The sequence below is a fragment of the Phyllostomus hastatus genome, unplaced genomic scaffold (assembly GCF_019186645.2).
Source record: "Phyllostomus hastatus isolate PE091 unplaced genomic scaffold, TTU_PhHast_1.1 phas_contig_16, whole genome shotgun sequence".
In the NCBI taxonomy this organism is placed as follows: domain Eukaryota; kingdom Metazoa; phylum Chordata; class Mammalia; order Chiroptera; family Phyllostomidae; genus Phyllostomus; species Phyllostomus hastatus.
The window spans coordinates 13,566,156-13,587,121 of NW_025333643.1; the positions used below are offsets into that span (position 1 = coordinate 13,566,156).

At 37.7% G+C, this 20,966-nt stretch overlaps 1 protein-coding gene and 1 pseudogene across 7 annotated transcripts in view; both read left to right on the forward strand.

Annotated features, from left to right (window-relative positions):
- CCDC66 (coiled-coil domain containing 66) overlaps positions 1-20,966 on the forward strand; it is a 60,970-nt gene that overhangs the window by 26,969 nt on the left and 13,035 nt on the right. For 4 of the 7 annotated variants that reach the window (XM_045832354.1, XM_045832355.1, XM_045832358.1 and 1 more), the window contains 5 exons: positions 5,219-5,469; positions 5,968-6,052; positions 8,532-8,693; positions 13,776-13,920; positions 14,369-14,509. In XM_045832354.1, the coding sequence (XP_045688310.1) occupies positions 5,219-5,469; positions 5,968-6,052; positions 8,532-8,693; positions 13,776-13,920; positions 14,369-14,509 (784 nt within the window). The remainder of the gene's footprint in view (positions 1-5,218; positions 5,470-5,967; positions 6,053-8,531; positions 8,694-13,775; positions 13,921-14,368; positions 14,510-20,966) is intronic. The other 3 variants (XM_045832357.1, XM_045832359.1, XM_045832360.1) reach the window with 3 other exon arrangements.
- Positions 612-2,121, forward strand: LOC123814299 (annotated as a pseudogene).

The window sequence follows — 20,966 nt, forward strand, 5'->3', positions numbered from 1 at the left end:
GCTTACATCTAGAATATATCTTTTAAAAAACCCAAGTTATAAGAAAAAACTCACTTTTTAAAAATAAGCAAAAGATTTTGAACAGACCTGGCTCCAAAGAAGATATATAGCAAACAAGCACATACCTCTATTGTCCTGGTTCCAGGGGATTTTAAAGAAATTTTCAAGTTTAAAAAATTATTTCAGCCCTTTGTTTATGCTCTTACTCTTGGAAGATCTTTTTTTTTTTTTCCCTAGCTCAGTGTCCTGAGATTGACCATCCATTATCCACACAAATGCCTTTTCTGCCTGATGAGTGGACAAGATAGGTAGGTGGACAGTGTCTAGAATGAGGAGGCTCTTGATGGGTGGGCTGGCAAGCAGGGCTATCGTGGATCATGGCAAAGTCACCACTGAATGACTATTTTCAAAGCTGTCTTTTAATAAACAGTTTTAAGGAAAGAATGAAATGAAACAGAACCAGGTATTTAATGTGGACCACTTGCAAACCCCTCTATTTTCAGTTCTGATTTAGCAGCTGACATTCATACATTTATGTTATGAGTAAGAATTAGTGTTTCCTAACAGAATGAGTTGAAGGTAGCTAAAGAATTATATTAGGACCCTGTAACATGTCAGGACCTGTTTGTGAGGATGGGTATATGGAATACCAATGAAAACATTTTCACTCAAGGCAGTCACTTGAGAATAGAATAGGCTGAATGTGGATGTTTTAAAAAGGAGATTTTACATAGGAGAAGAGAAGTCTTGGGTCCATAATATGAGGGAGATAAAGTGAAAGTTTGAGTAAGTCTGGGGGAAAAGGGTTCTTAATTTAGGGATGAATTAATGGAAGGGAGGTGCTAGGTGTAGCCAAATCACATTTATTACAGTGTGTCTTGTGTTCCCATTTGCCTTAGCTTAAATTAGCTCAGTAGCCAAAAGGGAGATTTCATTCTACCTCCCACTTCTTCCTACCCACCCAAATCCTTGTACTTTCATTACTCTAACTGAATGCACATTGGGGAAACTTAGGAGAAAGAAAGTAATAAAAGGTTTCTTAGACAATCCTGCAGAGCTTCATAAGGCTGCCTGCCTGCCTCTGAAGGTTTCCAGCACCATAAAGGCCTGGATCTTCTTTCTCCTTTGCCTGGCCAGAGGATCTTGGCAGCCCCTTAGCAGGGAGCCCTGCCTGATGAGACATAGGTTATGGAGGAAATAGTGGCTGAGGTGTCTAAGGTACGCATGGGAGCCAACCCTGTCCAGGTGGAAGTAGGAGAAGTTGAAGAAAGTGCTGAGGAAGAAGTGCTGAAAACTTGTGCTGGAACCACCACTGCAAACATGGTGGGGTGTGACAGCTGGATGAGAACAACACCCCCATGTATGCGTGCCATGATCCTATCAGCTGCCCTGCCCCAATTGCTGAGTTTCAGAAGGTGTGCAGCAATACCAATGAAACCTTTGACCTGTCCTGCTACTTTTTTGCCACCAACAAGTGCAACCTGGAGGGCACCAAGAGCCACAAACTCCACCTGGACTACATTAGACCCTGCAAATATATCCCCCCTACCGGACATCAAGCTGACTGAATTCCCTCTACACATGTGGGACTGGCTCAGGAACATCCTGGTCACTCTGTGTGAAAAGGATGAGGGCAACAACCTTCTAACCAAGAAGCAGAGCTACGGGTGAAGAAGATCCATGAGAACAGAAGTGCCTGGAGTTTGGAACACACACCATGTTGCTGCTGGCCCAGGACTTCGAGAACTACAACGTGTACATCTTCCTTGTGTTTTGGCAGTTGGTCAGCTGGACCAGCACCCCAGTGACAGGTACTTGTCCCATACTAAGCTGGTCCCACTGCTTGCACCTCTCATCCTGATGGAGCACTTGCACCACCTGATTTTTTGACATCTGTGACCTGGACAACAACAAGTACATCACTCTGGATGAGTGGGCCAGCTGCTTTGGCATCAGGGAGCAGGATAGCAACAAGTACAAATATCCTGTGATCTAAATCCGCACTCTTTTCAGCAATACCGGATTCTATCTCTTTAACCTTTCCCTTCATATTTCAAACCTCAAATGTTTAAAATGTTTGCATGGTTTGTTATTCTACGTGGGGACAAGGTGCTAATATAGATTTTTAAAAATGAGCACATCAATGGTGCTAAAAATGGAAATGGAGCCCTGGCTGGCGTAGCTCAGTGGATTGAGCTCGGGCTGCAAACCAAAATGTCGCAGGTTTGATTCCCAGTCAGGGTACGTGCCTGGGTTGCAGGCCATGACCCCAGCAACTGCACATTGATGTTTCTCTTTTTCTCCCTCCCTTCCCTCTCTAAAAATAAATAAAATCTTTTAAAAAATGGAAATGGTAACCCAAGTCACGACAGGTTAGATAAAATTTGGCCCTTTGTTCACCCACTAATAGTCCCATTTTTTCTGGTCATTTGAAGCACTGGCCGTTGTCTTGGTGGCAAATGGGTGGGAACTTTGAGCTGTTCACATCTGCCTTCAACACATAGCATCTCAAAGTTGCTCTTTGTTCCTCTGTTTCAAACTAATGCTTACCAAGTGAGACTTTTGTGTTAATTTTATTTCAGGTTGTTGGCTGCAGGTGGGATCTTTCCCATGTGGCCTGAGGGTGGGCAAAGGGAAGTAACAGACATGTGAGGTTGGCAAGAATGCTTCTGGGGCTAGAGGACTAGTGGTTGGAGAAATTTCTGGAACACCCGCTGACCAGAACAGCAGATAACTAGTCGTGTTTGCCTGGGCTGAACTGAAAGAACATTAGGGTGTGTTATGTAACTATGTAAGCTCTCACTTTAACCCAGTTCCTCCCCATTTTCCCCCTCTACCAGGACCAATTTTTTCACCATATGCTGTTGGTCAAGCTTTTGGGAGCAGGGGACCATCAGTTCTCTAGAATCCACAAAGCCTTGGGGTTAGGGGTATGTGGCTTTAGATCACCATGTACTATAGGGCTTCTCCTTTCCTGTCTTCAGGAGCGGCAGGACTGGGAAGGTGTTTCAGCCAGGAAAGGCAAAATCAAAAGTGAGGAATAGAACGTTGTAAAACAGAAAAAGTGGAGTTAATGAATTGGTTTTGTTTTCTGAGTTTTTTGTTTGTTTTAGATGGCTGTCATGAGAATTCTTTTCCTCAGTTTCTAGCATGTTCCTCCTTTTCTTCCCTCCCCCCTTTTCCTCCTGTTAATCAAGAGAAACTTCAAAGTCAATGGGATGGTCAGATCTCATAGACTGAAAACTTGTTCCCCTCCAAGCATTTAATGAAAAAGCTGCTTACTAATCATGCAGACTCATGCCATGATGTGGAGAGTTTGACAAATCTTTAAAAATAAAAGTAACGACTTAAAAAAAAAAGGTTTCCTAGTTGGAGAAGTGAAATGAATTATTCAGGTGGCAAGCAAGTATTTGGTAATCATTTTGTAAGACATCCTTGAATAAGAAAATGAATATTTAATTGAGGGAACTGATTGTTAACTTTCCCACTAAGTTGTAAATATATATCTATAAAAGATTTTGTGAGAAGTTTTAGGAATTTTCAAGGATAATTTTGACTTGTGCAGAATAATTTGCAATGTCACTAAAATTTGAAACCAGATCTAGTTATATCAGACTTAGGAAAACAGGTCACAGAATTCTAAGATTGATATAGTGTCAATGTTGAGAATTTCTTACAAGAAGTTCAGAGAGCCCATGTGTTTTTCTTTTCCCCTTTGACCTCTAAAATAACATTTCTAGAGATAGAAGACCTGTTAAGTAATTTACCTGAAGATAGTGCTCATTTTGGAGTTGTTCTTTTAGACTCAAATAAATGTGATGGGTTTTTAAAAACCTGTTTAAGATTATGTGGGAGTACCTGAGATGCTAAGGTTTTTTTTTCTTTTTGTATGAGTATTTCCTATTTACTGATGAAAGCAATTCGTTGCAAACTATGAGCTTTTGTCTTTGTTTCTGGTAAAAACAAGGGAAGACAGTAACATTTTGAAGTATATTGCCATTGAATTCTGTCAAACTATTTAAAATTATGTCCTGCAATTATTTCACATAACAAAATGTTGCATTTTAGGACAATTAGAGTAGAATACATTCTTTTCTTTTTGTTAGAGAATATTAAATTCATAAATTAAAGCAACAACAAATTTTTATGGTACTCTTTTATTTTTGGCTTTCTTATAATTCAAGGACTTAATCTGGACACAATATATTTTTCTTATTGAAATGTCAGAGATTGTGATAAGGCTACAGTAGCCAAAATGGAAAAGAAGAAGGATATTCTAGAAATAGACATTATTATTCAGCAGAGAAAAAATCAGTCTCTTATCCTCCTGGCTCTGGTCCAAAGGCAAATTTTTTTGTATTTTGAAGCCAAATGTAAAACAATATTCATCTATTTTAAATTATCAATATAACTCCTTTCAAAATCTAAGTGAGACTATGTTAGGATAGAACTTTGGAAATCCTGTAATTGTTTTAGAGAAGTAATTTTCTATTTTTCATTAGAAAATTCCCTTTCCTTATATGGGGCAGGGCAAAAGTAGGATTACAGTTGTAAAGAACATGTTGTACATATATTGATGGATATTTAGGTTGCTTCCAAATTTTGGCTATTGTAAATAATGCAGCAGTGAACATAGGGATGCATATATCTTTTTGAATTAGTGTTTTGGATTTCTTCGGCTAAATACCCAGAAGTGGAATTCTAGGTCATAAGGTAGTTCTGTTTTTAATTTTTTGAGGAACCTCCATACTTTTCCACAGTGGCTGTACCAGTTTGCAATTTTACTAACCGTACATGAGGGTTCCCTTTTCCCAACATCATAACTAACATTTGTTGTTTGTTGATTCATGAATGATAGCCACTCTGACAGGTATGAATTTCACATTTTTAATCTTAAAAGTATTCTGAAACTATTTGATATGACTAGAGTATACCAGATATTCCACATTTACTCTTGTGAACCTTTTACTGAACACATTTAAAAAATGTGATTTTTTTTCATATTTTCTTTTAAGAAATTTCCCAATTCTTTGAATTTCTCATATTCCCCAAGCTTCTTATTTAAATGTGTATGGAATCAATACGAAAAGCATTTGTTAATGTTTATGATGTTTATTCTGCTTATGGTGACTTAGAAATCATGTTTGATTTTCATTTAAGATTTTACACGTGAGAACAATTGGAAAAATTTTTAGCAATTCTTATTTGTCATAATTAGGATGAGGAACATGACAGATGGGCAATACATTTTGATTCATTAAAGAGTTATCCTGGTTCTCAGTCTCAACTGTCCTCTCGGTCATCACACAAACAACCAGAGTACTTCTGTGTCTCTCCGGACACTCAGGAGCTGGCTGATATCAGCAGTGTTTATACACCTACAACTGGAAGCCAGATTGAACCTTCAGAAGAGGAACATATAGCAAAACCTGTTAGAGGTGTGGTGATTGCAAACAGTCAAAAAACAAAGTAAGTGCATACTTCAGTATTTATTGATGTTTTAAAAAGTCTGTTCTTTATGAGGACTGTTAATACATTTATAATATATAATCTTAACTGATTTCAGGTTTGGTATTTTTCTTTAGTGTAGAAATAACTAGACCTGGCTGGTGTAGCTCAGTGGATTGAGCCCTGGCCTGAGAACCAAAAGGTTGCTGGTTTGATTCCCAGTAGGGGACAGCCAGGTCCCCAGTAGGGGGCACGTGAGAGGCAACCACACATTGATATTTCACTCACTCCCTTCCCCTCTCTCTAAAAATAAATAAGTAAAATCTTAAAAAAAAAAAAAGCTGCAGATTGATACTTGCAGGATAGTCATGGAGATGTGGAAGAAATTAAGTCATTAAATTTTTATTTAAAAAAATAAAGTAGAAGTAAATGGTAGATATATCCAAAACAAAAATGATTTAGTACCTCATTAAACACATATTTTGGTGGCTTTAAATAGGTAATATATCTCTTTTGCAGCTTCCTTCGTTCGATGACTGCCCTCTTGGACCCAGCTCAGATTGAGGAACGAGATAGGTGGCGACAAAAGCAGTTAGAACATCAGGTATTGCATTGTAAAGTATTGCTCTTTGCCTTATTTATAGGCAATAGACACCTAAGTAAATATAAATAAAATTTCATTATAAACTTACAGCATAGGCCTTGTTCAGTCCCTTGCCCATTTTTTAATTGGGTTATTTGTGTTCCTGGAGTGGAGCTTTGTGAGTTCTTTATATATTTGGGAGATCAAACCCTTGTCAGAGGTATCATTTGTAAATATATATTCCCATACATTTGGTTCCCTTTTCATTTCATTGATGTTTTCTTCAGCCATGCAGAAGCTTTTTATTTTGATGAAGTCCCATTTGTTTATTCTTTCCTTTCTGTCCCTTGCTCTAAGGGACATATTGGTGAAAATATTGCTGTGTGGAATATCTGAGATTTTCCTCCCTATGTTCTACTCTAGGACTTTTATGGTGTCATGACTCATTTTAAGTCTTTTATCCCTCTTGATTTTATTTTTGTATATGGTATCCGTTGGTGGTTGAGTTTCATTCCTTTGCATGTAGCTGTCCAGATCTCCCAATACCATTTATTGAAGAGGCTATTTTTACTCCTTTTTATGCTTCTGTTCCCTTTGTCAAATATTAATTGACCATAGAGCTTTGGGTTTATTTCTGGGCTCTCTATTCTGTTACATTGATCTATGTGTCTGTTCTTATGCCAGTACCAGACTGTTTTAATTATCATAGCCTTGTAATACAGTTTGATGTCGGGTATTGTGATCCATCCCACTTTTTCTTTCTCAAAATTGCTACAGCTATTTGGGGTTGTTTATAGTTCCATATAAATTTTTGAAATGTTTGTTCTATATCTGTGAAATACATCATTGGTATTTTAGTAGGGATTGCATTCAATCTATACATTGCTTTGGGTAGTATGGCCATTTTGATGATGTTATTTCTTCCAATCCATGAGCATGGTATATGCTTCCATTTGTATCTCTCCTTAATTTCTTTCTTCAGTCTTGTATAGTTTTTTGAATCCAGGTCTTTTATCTCCTTGGTTAGGTTTATTCCTAGGCACTTCATTTTTCTCGTTGCTATATCAAATGGGATTTTTTTCCTGATTTCTGTTTGTGATATTTCATTTGTGTGCAAAAATGCCTTTGATTTCTGAATATTGATTTTGTATCCTGCTGTTTTGCCCATTTCACTTATTTGGTCAAGTAGTTTTTTGGTAGAGTATAGGATTTTCTATGTACACTATCATGTCATCTAAAAACAATGACAGTTTTGTTTTCTCCTTTCCAATTTGGATGCCTTTTTTTCTTTTTACTGTCTGATTGCTGCGGCTAGGACTTCCAATACTGTGTTGAATAGGAGTGGTGAAAGTGAACATCCTTACTCATTCCTGATCTTAGGGTGAAAACTTTTAGTTTTTGCCCATTGAATATGATGTTGGCTGTAGGTTTCTCATATATGGCCTTTAGTATGTTGAGGTATGCTCCCTCTACTCCCATTTTGCCGAGTCTTTTTATCGTAAATGGGTGCTGTACCTTATCAAATGCTTTTCCTGCATCTGTTGTTATGATTGTGATTTTTGCCTTTCCTTTTGTTTATGTGGTATATTACATCTATTGATTTGTGAATATTGTACCATCCTTGCATCCCTGGGATGAATCCCATTTAATCATGGTGTGTGATCTTTTTAATGTATTGCTGGATGCAGTTTTCCAATATTTTGTTGAGGATTTTAGTGTCTATGTTCATCAGCAGTGTTGGCCTGTAGTTTTCTTTCTTTGTAGTGTCTTTAACCGGTTTTGGGATTAGGATGATGCTGGCTTCAGAAAAAGAATTTGAAAGTCTTCCTTCATCTTGGATTTTTTGGAAAATCTGTTAAAAGATGGGGTTAGCCCTTCCTTAAATGCTTTGTAACATTCTCCTGTGAAACTGTACAGTCCAGGGCTTTTGTGTGCCAGGAGTTCTTTTATTACTATTTCGATTTCACCAACTTGTTATTGGTCTATTCAGGCTTTCTGTTTATTATTCATTCAGTTTTGGAAGATTATACTTTTCTAGAAATTTGTCCATTTCACCCAGGTTTTCAAATTTCTTGGCATATAGTTGTTTGTAGTAATTTCTTACAGTTCTTTGTATTTCTGTGGTATTAGTTATAATCTCTCCTCTTTCATTTCTGATTTTGTTTATTTGGGTCCTCTCTTTTTTTCTTGATGAGTCTGCTTAAAGGCTTGTCGATTCTGTTTATCTTTTCAAAGAACCACCTCCTGGATTTATTAATCCTTTGAGTTGTTCTTTTAGTCTCTGTGTTGTTTAATTCTGCTCTGATCTTGGTTATTTCCTTCCTTTTATTCACTGTGGACTTTGTTGTTGTTCCTCCAGTCCTTGTGGATGTAAGGTTAGGTTGTTTATTTGAAATGTTTCTATCTTTAGGTAGGCCTGTATCGCTATGAACTTCCCTCTTAGAACTGGATTTTTTAAAAAAAAATTTGTGACAATGATTATGTGATTGTTTCTGACTAGAAAGCCATCACTGCTCAGGTAGAAGAGAAGCGTAGGAAGAAGCAGTTGCAAGAAGAGCAGAGAAAGAAGGAAGAACAAGAAGAGGAGCTTCGTTTAGCACGGGAACGAGAAGAGATGCAGAAGCAGTATGAAGAAGACATACTTAAGCAAAAACAAAAGGAAGTAGGTATTTATATTCTAATTGTAACATTTTAGAGTAAAAATGGATGTGTTCTTAAAAATTGTGAAGCTCTATGAGGAAACATTAAAGCTTTGCATAAAGAAAGTTGTGGAAGTTAGGGAGGAATTTAGAGGTTTTATTTCAAATGATTATTTCACAAGTGCTGTATTGCTTGGGGTTTTTTTTTTTTCTGCATAGAAGAAAGTCAAAATGAGTTATTATAGCACAAAACAGAAGTTATCCATAGTCTTGATTTTGAAATGTTTTCTAAACAATAATTATATTAATAAATGTTTTAGAAATATTAAGAAAAATGATTGGCCTTTCTCTCTGTATCCTCTTGTGAATAGAAGTATATATTTGCAGTGATTGGCTGGGATTGATAATACAATTTGTTGCTGTGTTAGAGGTTTCCTCTGTGCTAAATAAAGGTCTTTTAAAAAGAATAGATGTTTGATCGACTAGGAGCATCCGTAACAAAGCTGTCCGACCTTTTGGCATCTGTGGTCCACACTGGGAAAAGAGTTGTGTTGGACCACACATTAAATACATTGTGACATGTGATTAGCAAAAAAATCTCAAAATATTTTAAGTAAATTTATGATTTTGTGTTGGGCCACATTCATAGTCATCCTGGGCTACATGTGGCCTGTGGGCCATGGGTTGAATGCCCCTGCTATAAGAGGTATAGACAGTATAGTTTATGTTGATATCAAGCCTAACTGACAAAGAACAACTCATACTATCACATCAGTTGCTGAAAATTCTTGAGGTTTACAAAATAGAACATAGAGCACTTCCCCTGAAGTTGGGAGGTAAGACTGAGACCTTTCATTTTCTTGCCTTTTCCATTTGCAGCCTTTACTCCAAAATTAGTTGATGAAGGGGCACATGGTCTAGGTTTTGACTTCATTATATTGAATAGGCTGAGCCAACCACTCCTATGAAATAACTATATACATGAAAAAAACTTAAAGTATCATTTGTTTGAATTGCAATAAATGGCCACATATTTTGTGTTTTATCTTTTAATAATCTCTTTTTAATCTTAATAGAAATCTGATGGAATGGACCATTGGTTTAGAAACTTTGAAAGCTTTGTTAGTATAAACTTGAATGTAAAAATGTTCTTATATATATGGTCTAATGAGGCTGTAAAAAAGATTAGACTTCTGGTCAAAATGTTGGAATAGGTAAACACTGTGCTCATCTCCTCCAATGATCACATCCAAATTACACCTAAACTACACAGCAACAGTCATCAGTAACTGTCTGAAGTCTAGCTGAACAGAAGTCCTATAACTAAGGACATAAAGAAGTCAGGTGGAGACTAGTAGGAGGAGCAGAGACATGGAATGAGCTCCTCCCATGCCTACATTTGGTGGTTAAAAATTGGGAAGGCTATCTCAGCTGTGGAGGTCCCCTGAGAAACGAGCATTTCCAGCTCAACACCAGGCTTCCAGCGCACAGTTCCATTGCTGGGAGAAGTCCCTATAACTTCTGCTGTGAAATCAGTGGAGATTGTGGTCTGAGACGGAGTGAGATGGAGGTCTTCTGGAATTGCAGGGCCCATTCATAGACTTACTCACTGACAAACTCACTTGCTCTGATCTCCAGCCTTGGGGCAGCAGCTTGAAAAGTGCCAGGGTAGAACTGAATTGTCTGGGTTTGGGGCAAGGGCTGGAGGGGCAGCTTTCTCCCAGACCGAAGTACTGGCAGAAGCCATTATTCATTTGTTTTGCCCAACCCACACCCAGCCTTCAGGCTTAAACAGATGCCAGATCTGAATCTGCATTAACCTAACACCATTCACGCTGCCTGGTGAGTCTCTGAGGCCCTGTCCCACCCAACTTCTGGGCCCACCCAAGTTGCTTCCAGTGCTTTAGCATTTTCCATACAAATGGCCTGTGTTGGCTTGTGCTGTGGACTTTCCCAAAATCTCTCAAGGGTTCAGAAACTCCAGACAAGTAGCATCTGGCTTTGAAGTGTTCTATACCTGTTGCTAGGCAGCCCCAAGCCCGGCACTAGCAGCAGCCTGCCTCAGTTTGCAGCTTAGCCTCTCCCATGCACCTCCACACTCAGCACAAGTTGTAGGCATCTTATACAGTGTCCCTGGGCAGGGCCCAATCACTGACCTTGGCCTGTACCAGAGGCCTCAGAACCAACACACCCTGTGGCCAGCTTCAGACCACACCAGAGTACCACTCAACCACCTCCACAAACTATATACCCAAAGGGAAGACTCTGCAGGCATCAGAGTCCCACTAAAGAGAATCTTGCTTCATGGGGTCAACACCTGCACACCATTTCCTCTGCTTTGGACACAGCCAGTCCTCACAACCAATCAGAGAGGGTCAGTCCCACCAATTGATGAGCCAACAGCAATGAAGGCTCAAGTACAACAGGAGAACACATTCTACTTACACAGGAGACACACCTGGAGCACCTGGCTCAGGTGACCAGTAGATTGAGCCACTGGGCCTCATAGGACACCTACTATGTAAGGTCACACTACCAAGACTAGGAGATGTGGTAGCTGTATGTAATACGTAGAAACAAACACAGGGAGGCAGCCAAAATGAAGAGACAAATATGCCCCAAATGAAAGAACAAAACAAAACTACAGAAAAAGAACTAAATAAAAGGGAGACATGCAGTCTATCAGATGCAGAGTCCAAAACACTGGCTATAAGGATGCTCAATGAAATTCAGGGAAGAATAGAAAATCTCAATGAGAACTCCAACAAAAAGATAGGAAACATAAAAATAGAGATAGAAAATGTAAAAAAGAATCATTCAGAAGTGTAGAATAAAATAAATGAAGAATATATTAGAGGTAATAACAGTAGATCAGGTGAGGCAGGTGAAGCAGAGGATTGAACCTACAATTTGGATGACAAGGCAGCAGAAAACATCCAATCAGAACAGCATAAAGAAAAAAGAATAAAAAAAAATGAAGCTAGTTGAAGGGACTTCTGGGACAACTTCAAGTGTACTAACATTTGTATCATAGGGTTACCAGAATGAAAAGAAAGAGCAAGAAATTTAAAACTAATTTGAAGAAATAACGATGGAAAACTTCTTTAACCTGGTGAAGGATGTGAACATACATGCCTAGGAAACACAGAGATTCCTAAACAAGAATGAACTCAAAGAAGCCCATATTAACATACATCATAATTAAAATGTCAAAGGTTAAATAGAGATTTTTTAAAAGCATCAAGACAAAAATCAGTTACCTACAAGGGAACTCCCATAAGCCTATCGGCTGATTTCTCAACAGAAACTTTCAGGCCAGAAGGGATTCAAAATATTCAAAGTGGTAAAAAGCAAGAATCTACAACCAAGAATACTCTACCCAGCAAAGCTATCATTTAGAGTCAAAGGACATATAAGGAGCTTCCCAGACAAGAAAAAGCTAAAGGAGTTCATCATCAAACCAGTATTGTAAGAAATGTTCAAGGGACTTCATTAAAAAGAAGGAAAGTACAAATATCAAAAGTGTGAATAATAAAATGTTCATAACTACATACCTACCAATACTTACTTTAAATGCAAATGGATTAAATGCTCCAATCAAAAGACATAGGGTGGCTGGATGGAAAAGAAAACAAGACCCATACATATATTACCTACAAGAGGCCCACTTCAGATCAAAAGACACAGACTGAAAGTAAATGGATAGAAAAAGATATTTCATGCACTGGAGACAACAAAAAGAGCTCAGGTAGCAACACTTGTATCAGACAAAGTAGACAATAAAACAAAGACTGTATCAAGATACAAAGAAGGACTCAGCAATTCCATATCTGGGTATCGATCTGAAGAAACTCCAAACACTAATTGAAAAAGTCCTGTGCATCTCCATGTTCATTGCAGCATTTACAGTAGCCAAGATATGGAAGCAGCCTAGGTGTTCATCAATAGGTGAATGTTTTAAAAAGAGGTGGTATATATATATACAATGGATTATTACTTAGCCACAAAGAACAGAATCTTGCCATCTGTGATGATATGGATGGACCTAGAGAGAATTATGTTAAATGAGTGAGTCAGAGAAAGACAAATACCATATGATTTCATTTACATGTGGAATCTGAAAAACAAAATATACAGAACAGAAAGAGATTCAAAGATACAGAGAACATTTTGATGTTTTGTCAGATGTGGGAGGGTTGGGTGAAAAAGGGGAAGGGATTAAGATATGCAAATTGTCAGAAAAAGAGTCCCAGGGATGTAAAGTATAGCATAGGGTCTGTGGTCAGTAATATTGTAATAACTGTGTGTGGTGTCAAATGGGTTCTAAACTTATTGGGATGATCACTTTCTAAGTTATATAAATGTCTAATCACTCTGTTTTACCTGAAACTAATATATTGTAGATCAGCTGTAATTGAAAAATAAAAAAAAATTACTGAAAAATTTAAAATCCCATAAATCAAGAACAAAAAGACAAAAACCTAATAAAAGAATGAGCAAAAGACTGAAACAGGTAATTTACCACTTTACAAAAGAAAACAGCCAATGAATATTTTAAAAGAAGCTTATTCTCATTAGTCATCAGTAAAGTGTAAATTAAAACCACAATGAAATGCCATTTTATATCCACCAAAATGGCTAAAATGAAAAAGACTAACATTGTACTCTGGCTGGTGTGGCTCAGTGGATTGAGTGCCAGCCTGCAAAGTAAAAGGTTGCCAGTTTGATTCCCAGTCAGGGCACATGCCTGGGTTGCAGGCCAGGTCCCCAGCAAGGGGCACTTAAGCAGCAACCACATACTGATATTTTTCTCCCTCTCTTTCTCCCCCTCTCTAAAAATAATTAAATAGGATCTTTAAAAAAGAAGAATTATTCTTATTTAAAATAATAAAAATAAAAAGGCTGATATTGCTTTTAAAAAAGAGACGTTAAAATGTAAGCTTCAAAAGGGGAGGAAATTGCCCTGTTGACTGTTTTATTCCCAGTATCTTGAATACAGCCTGGCACACAGTAGGAGCTAAAAAATTATATACTGAGAGAAAATAGTTAAGTTTGTATGTGCTTGATAATTTATTTAATGAATATTTGCAATTTATTATTAATAGGAAATTATAACTCTCAAGACAAATGAACTGTTCCAGACGATGCAGAGAGCACAGGAGCTGGCACAGAGACTGAAACAAGAACAAAGAATTAGAGAATTGGCTCAAAAGGGACATGACACTTCTAGATTGATGAAAAATCTTGGTGGTAAGCACTTAACTAGAATTTTATTTATAATATTTTTAGTTGATTTTAAATGACTATTTTTAATAGCTTTAACACCCCTATTAACTAAATATTTTTAAAGGAATTTTAGACCTTGAACTAATAATGCATTTTTGGGGGGTGGGGGGAGATTACCTTAAGAGTACAACTATATAGTGTTACATTTTTCAGTGTGTTTTCACATAATTTTCTTATTTTGCTCACAATAAGTAAAATGAATACTTTTGTGCCCATTTTTATGGAGACATTCAATAATGGATAATAAGAATGAGGGTAACTTTTTGTAAGAAACGTTAGGCTAGCCCTTCTAAATATTTTTTCATTGTTCATCTTGATTAGTTAACAGTCTTGTTCATATTTAGTTTCTGCTATTCATAATTTTACTCTTCCTCAACTATCATTTTATCCAATTATTTATTTCTCTTGCAAGTCGATTCAGTACAAGTGGAATTTAATGAATCTACTAACAACATTTCAAATTCAAGACATAGCTTGGATGAAGTCAGTGGTAAAATGAATACATGTATTAGTTCTGTGAACTCTTCTAAGAAGGATACTGGTGTGCAAACAGGTATTTGTTTAGAAATTATTATTTGGTTTAAAGTTTACTTCAAATTAAGTCAGAATTGGAATCAAGTTCAGTTAATTTAAAACAAAAATTAAAGGAATTGAAGGTTTTCAGTAAGTTAAAAAGTAAAAGAATGTCTTAATTTTTCAATTTTCTATAACTTATTGAGATATAATTCACATAGTATAAAATTAACCCTTTTTACAGTTTAGGTTTTTTATTTTATTTACTTTTTTAAAGATTTTATTTATCTATTTTTAGACAGAGCAGAAGGGAGGTAGAAAGAAAGAGAAAGCAACATCAATGTGTGGTTGCCTCTCTCGTGCCCCCTACTGGGGGGGCACCTGGCCTGCAGCACAGGCATGTGCCCTGACTGGGAATCGAACCAACAACCCTTTCGTTCACAGGCCATCACTCAATCAATTGAGCCACACCAGCCAGGGACAGTTCAGTGTTTTTTCAAATAGTTCAATTTACTTTTTATGTTCAGAGTTGTACAAGCATCATTACAGTGAATTTTAGAACATTTTTATCATTCCAAAAAGAAATCCAGTACCCATCAACAGTCACTCTCCATTTCCTCTCTCTTCTCCATTCCTAGGCAACCACTAATCTACTTTCTGTCTATAGATTTGCCTATTTCAGACATTTCCTATAATTGGAATCCTACCCATTGTGTGGTCTTCTGCATCTGGATTTTTTTTACTTAGCATAATATTTTAAGATTCATCTATGTTGTATTATGTATTAGTACTTCATTTTTATCACTGAATAATATTCATTTTACGGATATCCCACAATTTGTTTATTCCTTCATCATTTAATGTGCATTTGGGTTATTTCTACTTTTTGGCTATTGTGAGTATGCCACTATGAACATTCATGTGCAAATTACTGTGTAGACATAAATTTTCAGATCTCTTGGGAGAAACGAGTAGCATTGCTAAACCATATAGTAACTATATGTTTAGCATTTAGAGTAACTACCAAACTTTTCCAAAGCAGCTGTGCCATTTTATATTTCCACTCACAATGTTTGAGTTTTCTGATTACTCTATATCCTTGTTCACAATTATAATCCTTATGGTTATAAAGTGGTTTCTTGTTATGGTTTTGATTTGCATTTCCCAAATGACTAATGATGTTGAGCATATTTTCATTTGCTCATTTAAAATTTTTACATAGGTAATAAGGTAATATCCATAGTGGGTACCATTATCATAGGTCTTCATGCTTACTAAGAATTCTTTTAGGCCTCCACCTATCTGTCCCGGAAATCTTTTTCTTTTTTTAAAAAAATAATTTCCAGGCAATTTCTTTACCTTTTCATTTTTCTCATTCAGGGTATAACTGACATGTAACATTAGTTTCAGGTGTATAATATCATTATTTAATATTTGTATATATTTCAAAACAATTACTACAAGAAGTCAACATTTATCACCATACAGAGTTATAATTTTTTTCTTCTGATGATAACTTTTAAATACTCTTACCAACTTACAAATATTCAATACAGTATTTTTATTATTTGGTAATAGCATTTTTGTCATTTTATTATTTTGAAACCTCACCCAATTTTATTGATTTTAGAGAGACAGAGAGAGAAAAAAACATCCATGTGAGAGCAAAACATCCATTGGTTGCTTCCCATATGTGTTCTTACTGTAAATAGAACCCACAACCATCTATACCCCCTGACGGTGGATGGGCCCACAATTTTTTGTTGTATGGGATGATGCTTTAACCAACTGAGCCACCAGGCCAGGGATTACAGTATTATTAATACAGTTGACCCTCAAACAACATGAGTTTGAACTGCACTGGTCCAATTATGTGTGGGTTTTTTTGTTTGTTTTTTTTGTTAAGTTGACCTGTGTAGTTAAGTTGACCCATGCAGTTCAAGCCCCTGTTGTTCAAGGGTCAGTCCACAGTTGGGAATCTGTGGATGTGTAGGGCCAGTTGCAATTATATGTGGATTTTCAGTGGTGCAGAATAGTACCACTCACCTTCACATTGTTCAAGGGTCAGGTATATTCACCATGTTACTGAACAACAACAAAAAAAAGGCAGAAGTTCAGCTACCTGTTGGCACAAAAGCCAAACTCGAGAGGCGAGTGCTGATGCAAAAGTAAAGAAGTTTGATTTGTATGTTGTGCCATCTTGAAGAATGGAGAACTCCTTGTCTCTTAGCTCATCTCCTCTTAGTAAACCATCCTCAGCAAGACCAGAACAAAGAGCAGTGCCCAGAGTTCCTGCTGTATTTTAAAGTATCATCCTTGGGGCCTGCAGGTGGCTGCTAAGTGATCGTCCAGGTAGCTTAGCTTGTTCCCAGCTGCTGTTGGGCTTCAGACTCCCTCCTGGAGGCTGCATGTGGAGCCAGTGTGGTCATGGCCATGCTGCTGCTAGGGCCATAAGGTCACATGCTTCCAGATGAAAGAGCACACGAACACCCTGGTAAATGCTTCATCAGGTCAGCAAGAGAAAGAGCAAAACTCCCTTCTAGAGGCCATGGGCCACGCAGCTACTAAGACCACATGGCCCCTGGAGGGCAGACCAGTGTACCCACTGAGTGCAGGTTTCGAGCAGTGAGCAACAAGCAAGAGCTAGAGCATTTCTTTGTTCTCCTGGGACTGTGTCTATTTTGGGTGTGGGATGGGCCAGATGCTTTCTCAAGATGACCAATTAACTTCCTAAACTTTCAGGTGCTGTGGGTGGGTCTGCCTCCCAACCAATCCCTTCTTTACCCAGGCTAGATTGACAGTGATCTAGGACCACCCCCTGCTGCCATTCTGGTTTATATGGCATATGTACCTGCCTTCCCCTGGGTCCACCCCCAATATAGTCCTGGAAGGGTGGGGACAAGGGCTTTCCCCCTTATTTAATTATCTTTCTAGATCTTGGTGCACTGGGGGCCCTATCCCTTCATCTTTAGAGGTGATGGCTTGTTTGGACCCTATCCATCATTTCTCTAGCCTTAGGCATGCGTGGGCCCCATCTGTTCATCTTTCCAGCTTTCCCCACGTACTTGGGCCATGTCCATTCATTTTCCAGCTTTCAGTATACTCAGTTTAAGAATCCCCCCCTGCTGCCATCCCAGCTGGTGGGGGGAGACTGCCCTGACTCTGATACATTCAAGGCTGCTTGGCTTCCTTGCCCTTGAAGCCTCAAGCTACGCTGAAGTGACTCTGCCATTGCCCAGCCTAATGCTTTGTTGCAGCTGGGCCCCACCACCACTCCCACCTGGGGGTGAGAGGGAGATGGTGCCAGGGCGGTGGTGCCCTACCACTTGTGGTGTCTGCCAGGGTTCCCGCTGCCTCTGGGCCAGGCAGTTGCACAGCTAGGATGCTGCAGTCAGCTGAACCTCAGGGCTCTGCACCCCACCCCCAGAGAGGCACCCCCTTCTCCTTGCAGCTTGGCACAGTCTGCCAAGTGTCAGCTTCTTGGCTCGTAGAGAAGTGGCAGGCCAAGAGTATGGGCCTATCTACCCGTAACAACCATTCTGTACATTATGTCTCGATGTCTTATAACTAGTAGTTCCTTTTGACCTCCCTTCACCAATATCACTCACTTCCCTTACCACACCAATCTATTCTCTTTATCTATGAACTTTTTGTTAAGATGCCATATACAAGTGAGATTATATGGTATTTGTCTTTATCTGACTTATTTCACTTAGTATCATGTCCTCAGGATTTTATTATTTTTTATGGCTGAATAATATTCTGTCTATTGTGTATATCACACATACCTATATGTATTCATATATGCACATACATACCAAATTTCTGTACCTATTCATTTATCCATGGACACTTAAGTTGCTTCCCTGTCTTAGCTATTATAAATAATGCTGCATATGTTCTTTTGAATTAGTGTTTTGGATTTCTTCAGTTATATTCTCAGAAGTGGGATTGCTGGGTCAAAAGGCAGAACCATTTTTATTTTTTTGAGGTATCTCCATACTGCTTTCCGCAGTGACTGCATGAATCAGCATTCCCAGCAACAGTGCACAAGGATTCTCTTCTCTCCACATCCTTTCGACATCTGTTTCTTGTCTTTTTGATAATAGACATTCTAACAGATGTATGGTGATATCTCATTGTGGTTTTTATTCTCACTTCCCTAATAATTAGTGATGTTAACATCCTTTCATGTACCTGTTGGCCATCTGTATGTCATCTTTGGAGAAATGCTAGTTTAGATTTTCTGTCCATGTTTTCATCAGATTATTTGTGAGTGTTTTTTCACTGTGTTATATGAGTTCTTGTAATTTCCACTATTTTTCTTCCACTCAGTAGGTTGCCCCTCATTTTATTGATGGTTTCCTTTGCTGTGCAGCAGCTTTATAGTTTGATGAAGTCCCTCTTGTTTACTTTGCTTTTGGCATCAGATCCAAAAATGATCACCACAACTGATGTCAAGGAATTTACCATCTGTGTTGTCTCAGAGTTTTATCGTTTCAGGTCTTATAATCAAGCCTTTAATCAATTTAGATTTAATTATTGTATATGATATAAGACAGGGGTACCCAACCTCTAGGCTGTGGACTTGTACCTGTCAAGAACTGGGCCGCACAGCAGGAGGTAACAGCTTGAAGGTAATACACTTGAATCTTCCTGAAACCATCCTCCCACCCTTGGTCTGTGGAAGAATTGTCTTCCATGGAACTGGTCCATGGTGCCAAAAAGATCAGGGACCTCCAATATAAGATATTAGTATAATTTTATTTTTTTGTATTCGGCTATCTGGTTTTCCTAGCACCAAATATTGAAGAGACTGTCCTTTCCTCATTGTATAATCTTGGCTAACTTATTATAAATCAATTGACTATGTATGGGTGGGTTTATTTCTGGGCTCTCTGTTCTGTTGTATTGACTTGTGCGTTTGTTTTTAGTTCAATACCATACTGTTTGATTATTATTGCTTTGTAGTATAGTTTGAAATCAGGGAGTGTGTTGCTTCTGGCTTTGTTTTTCTTTCTCAAGATTACTTTGGCTATTCAGGGTCTTTTGTGGTTCCATACAAATTTTGGGATTGTTTCTTCTATTTCTGTGAAAAATACCCCTGGGATTTTGACAGGGATTTCATTGAATTTGTGGATCACTTTGGGTAGTATGGATATTTTAATAATATTAATTCTTCCCATCTGTAATTTTGGAATAGTTTTCCTTTCATTTGCATTTTCTTGAATTTTTTCCATTAATGTCTTACAGTTTTCAATGTACAGGTCTTTCACCTCTTTCGTTAAATATATTCCTAGAATTCTTTTTGATGCAATTGTAAATAGGGTAATTTTCTTAATTTTTCTATCTTGTAGTTACTTATTGGTATCTAGAACTGCAACAGAGTTTTGTGTATTGATTTTGTATCCTGCAACTTCACTAAATTCATTTGTTCTAACAGCTTTTTTTTTGTGGAAGGGTTTTCTGTTATGTCATCTGCAAGTAGTGACAGTTTTACTTTTTCCTCACTGATTTGGATGCCTTCTATTTCTTTTTCTTGTTTAATTGCTCTGGCCAAGACTTACATTAGTATATTGAATAAAAGTGGTGAGAGTGGCATCCTTGTCTTGTTCCTGATTTTAGAAAAAGCTTTCAACTTTTCACCCTTGAGTATGTTAGCTGTGGGCTTGTCATAGGTAGCCTTTATTATGTTGAGGTATGTTTCCTCTATTCCCAGTTTGTTCAGAGTAATAAATGCATGTTGAATTTTGTCAAATGCTTTTCTGCATCTATTGAGATGATCATATGATCTTTATTCATTTTTTAAAAGATTTTATTCATTTATTTATTTTAGAGCAAAGGGAAGGGAAGGAGAAAGAGAGGGAGAGAAACATCAATGTGTGGTTGCCTCTTGCACACCCCATACCAGGGACCCAGCCCGCAACCCAGGCATGTGTCCTGACTGGGAATTGGACCCATGACCCTTTGGTTTGCAGTCCAGCACTCAATCCACTGAGCCACACCAGCCACAGCTTTAGTTTTTGTTGTTTATTATAGTGTGTCTCATTGATTGATATGTGTGTACTGAATTCTCCTTGCATCCTTGAAATAAATCACACTTGATCACAGTGTATATAATCCTTTTAATGTATTGTTGAATTCGCTTTGTTAATATTTTGTTGGGAAGTTTTTCCATATGTTTCATCAGGGATATTGGTTTGTAATTTTACTTTCTTGTGGTAGACATATCTTGTTTTGGTATCGGGGTAATGCTGGCCTCATAAAATTAGTTCAGAAGCATTTCCTCCTCTTCTAACTCTTTTGTAAAAGGATTGGTAATAATTCTTCTTCGAATATTTGGTAGAATTTACTAGTGAAGCTATCTGGTTCTGGACTTTTGTTTGTTGGGTGGTTTTTAATTACTCATTTTCCTTACTAGTAATGGGTCTGTTTAAATGTTCTATTTCTTCTCGATTTAGTCTTGGTAGGTTGTACATTTCTAGGAATTTATCCAT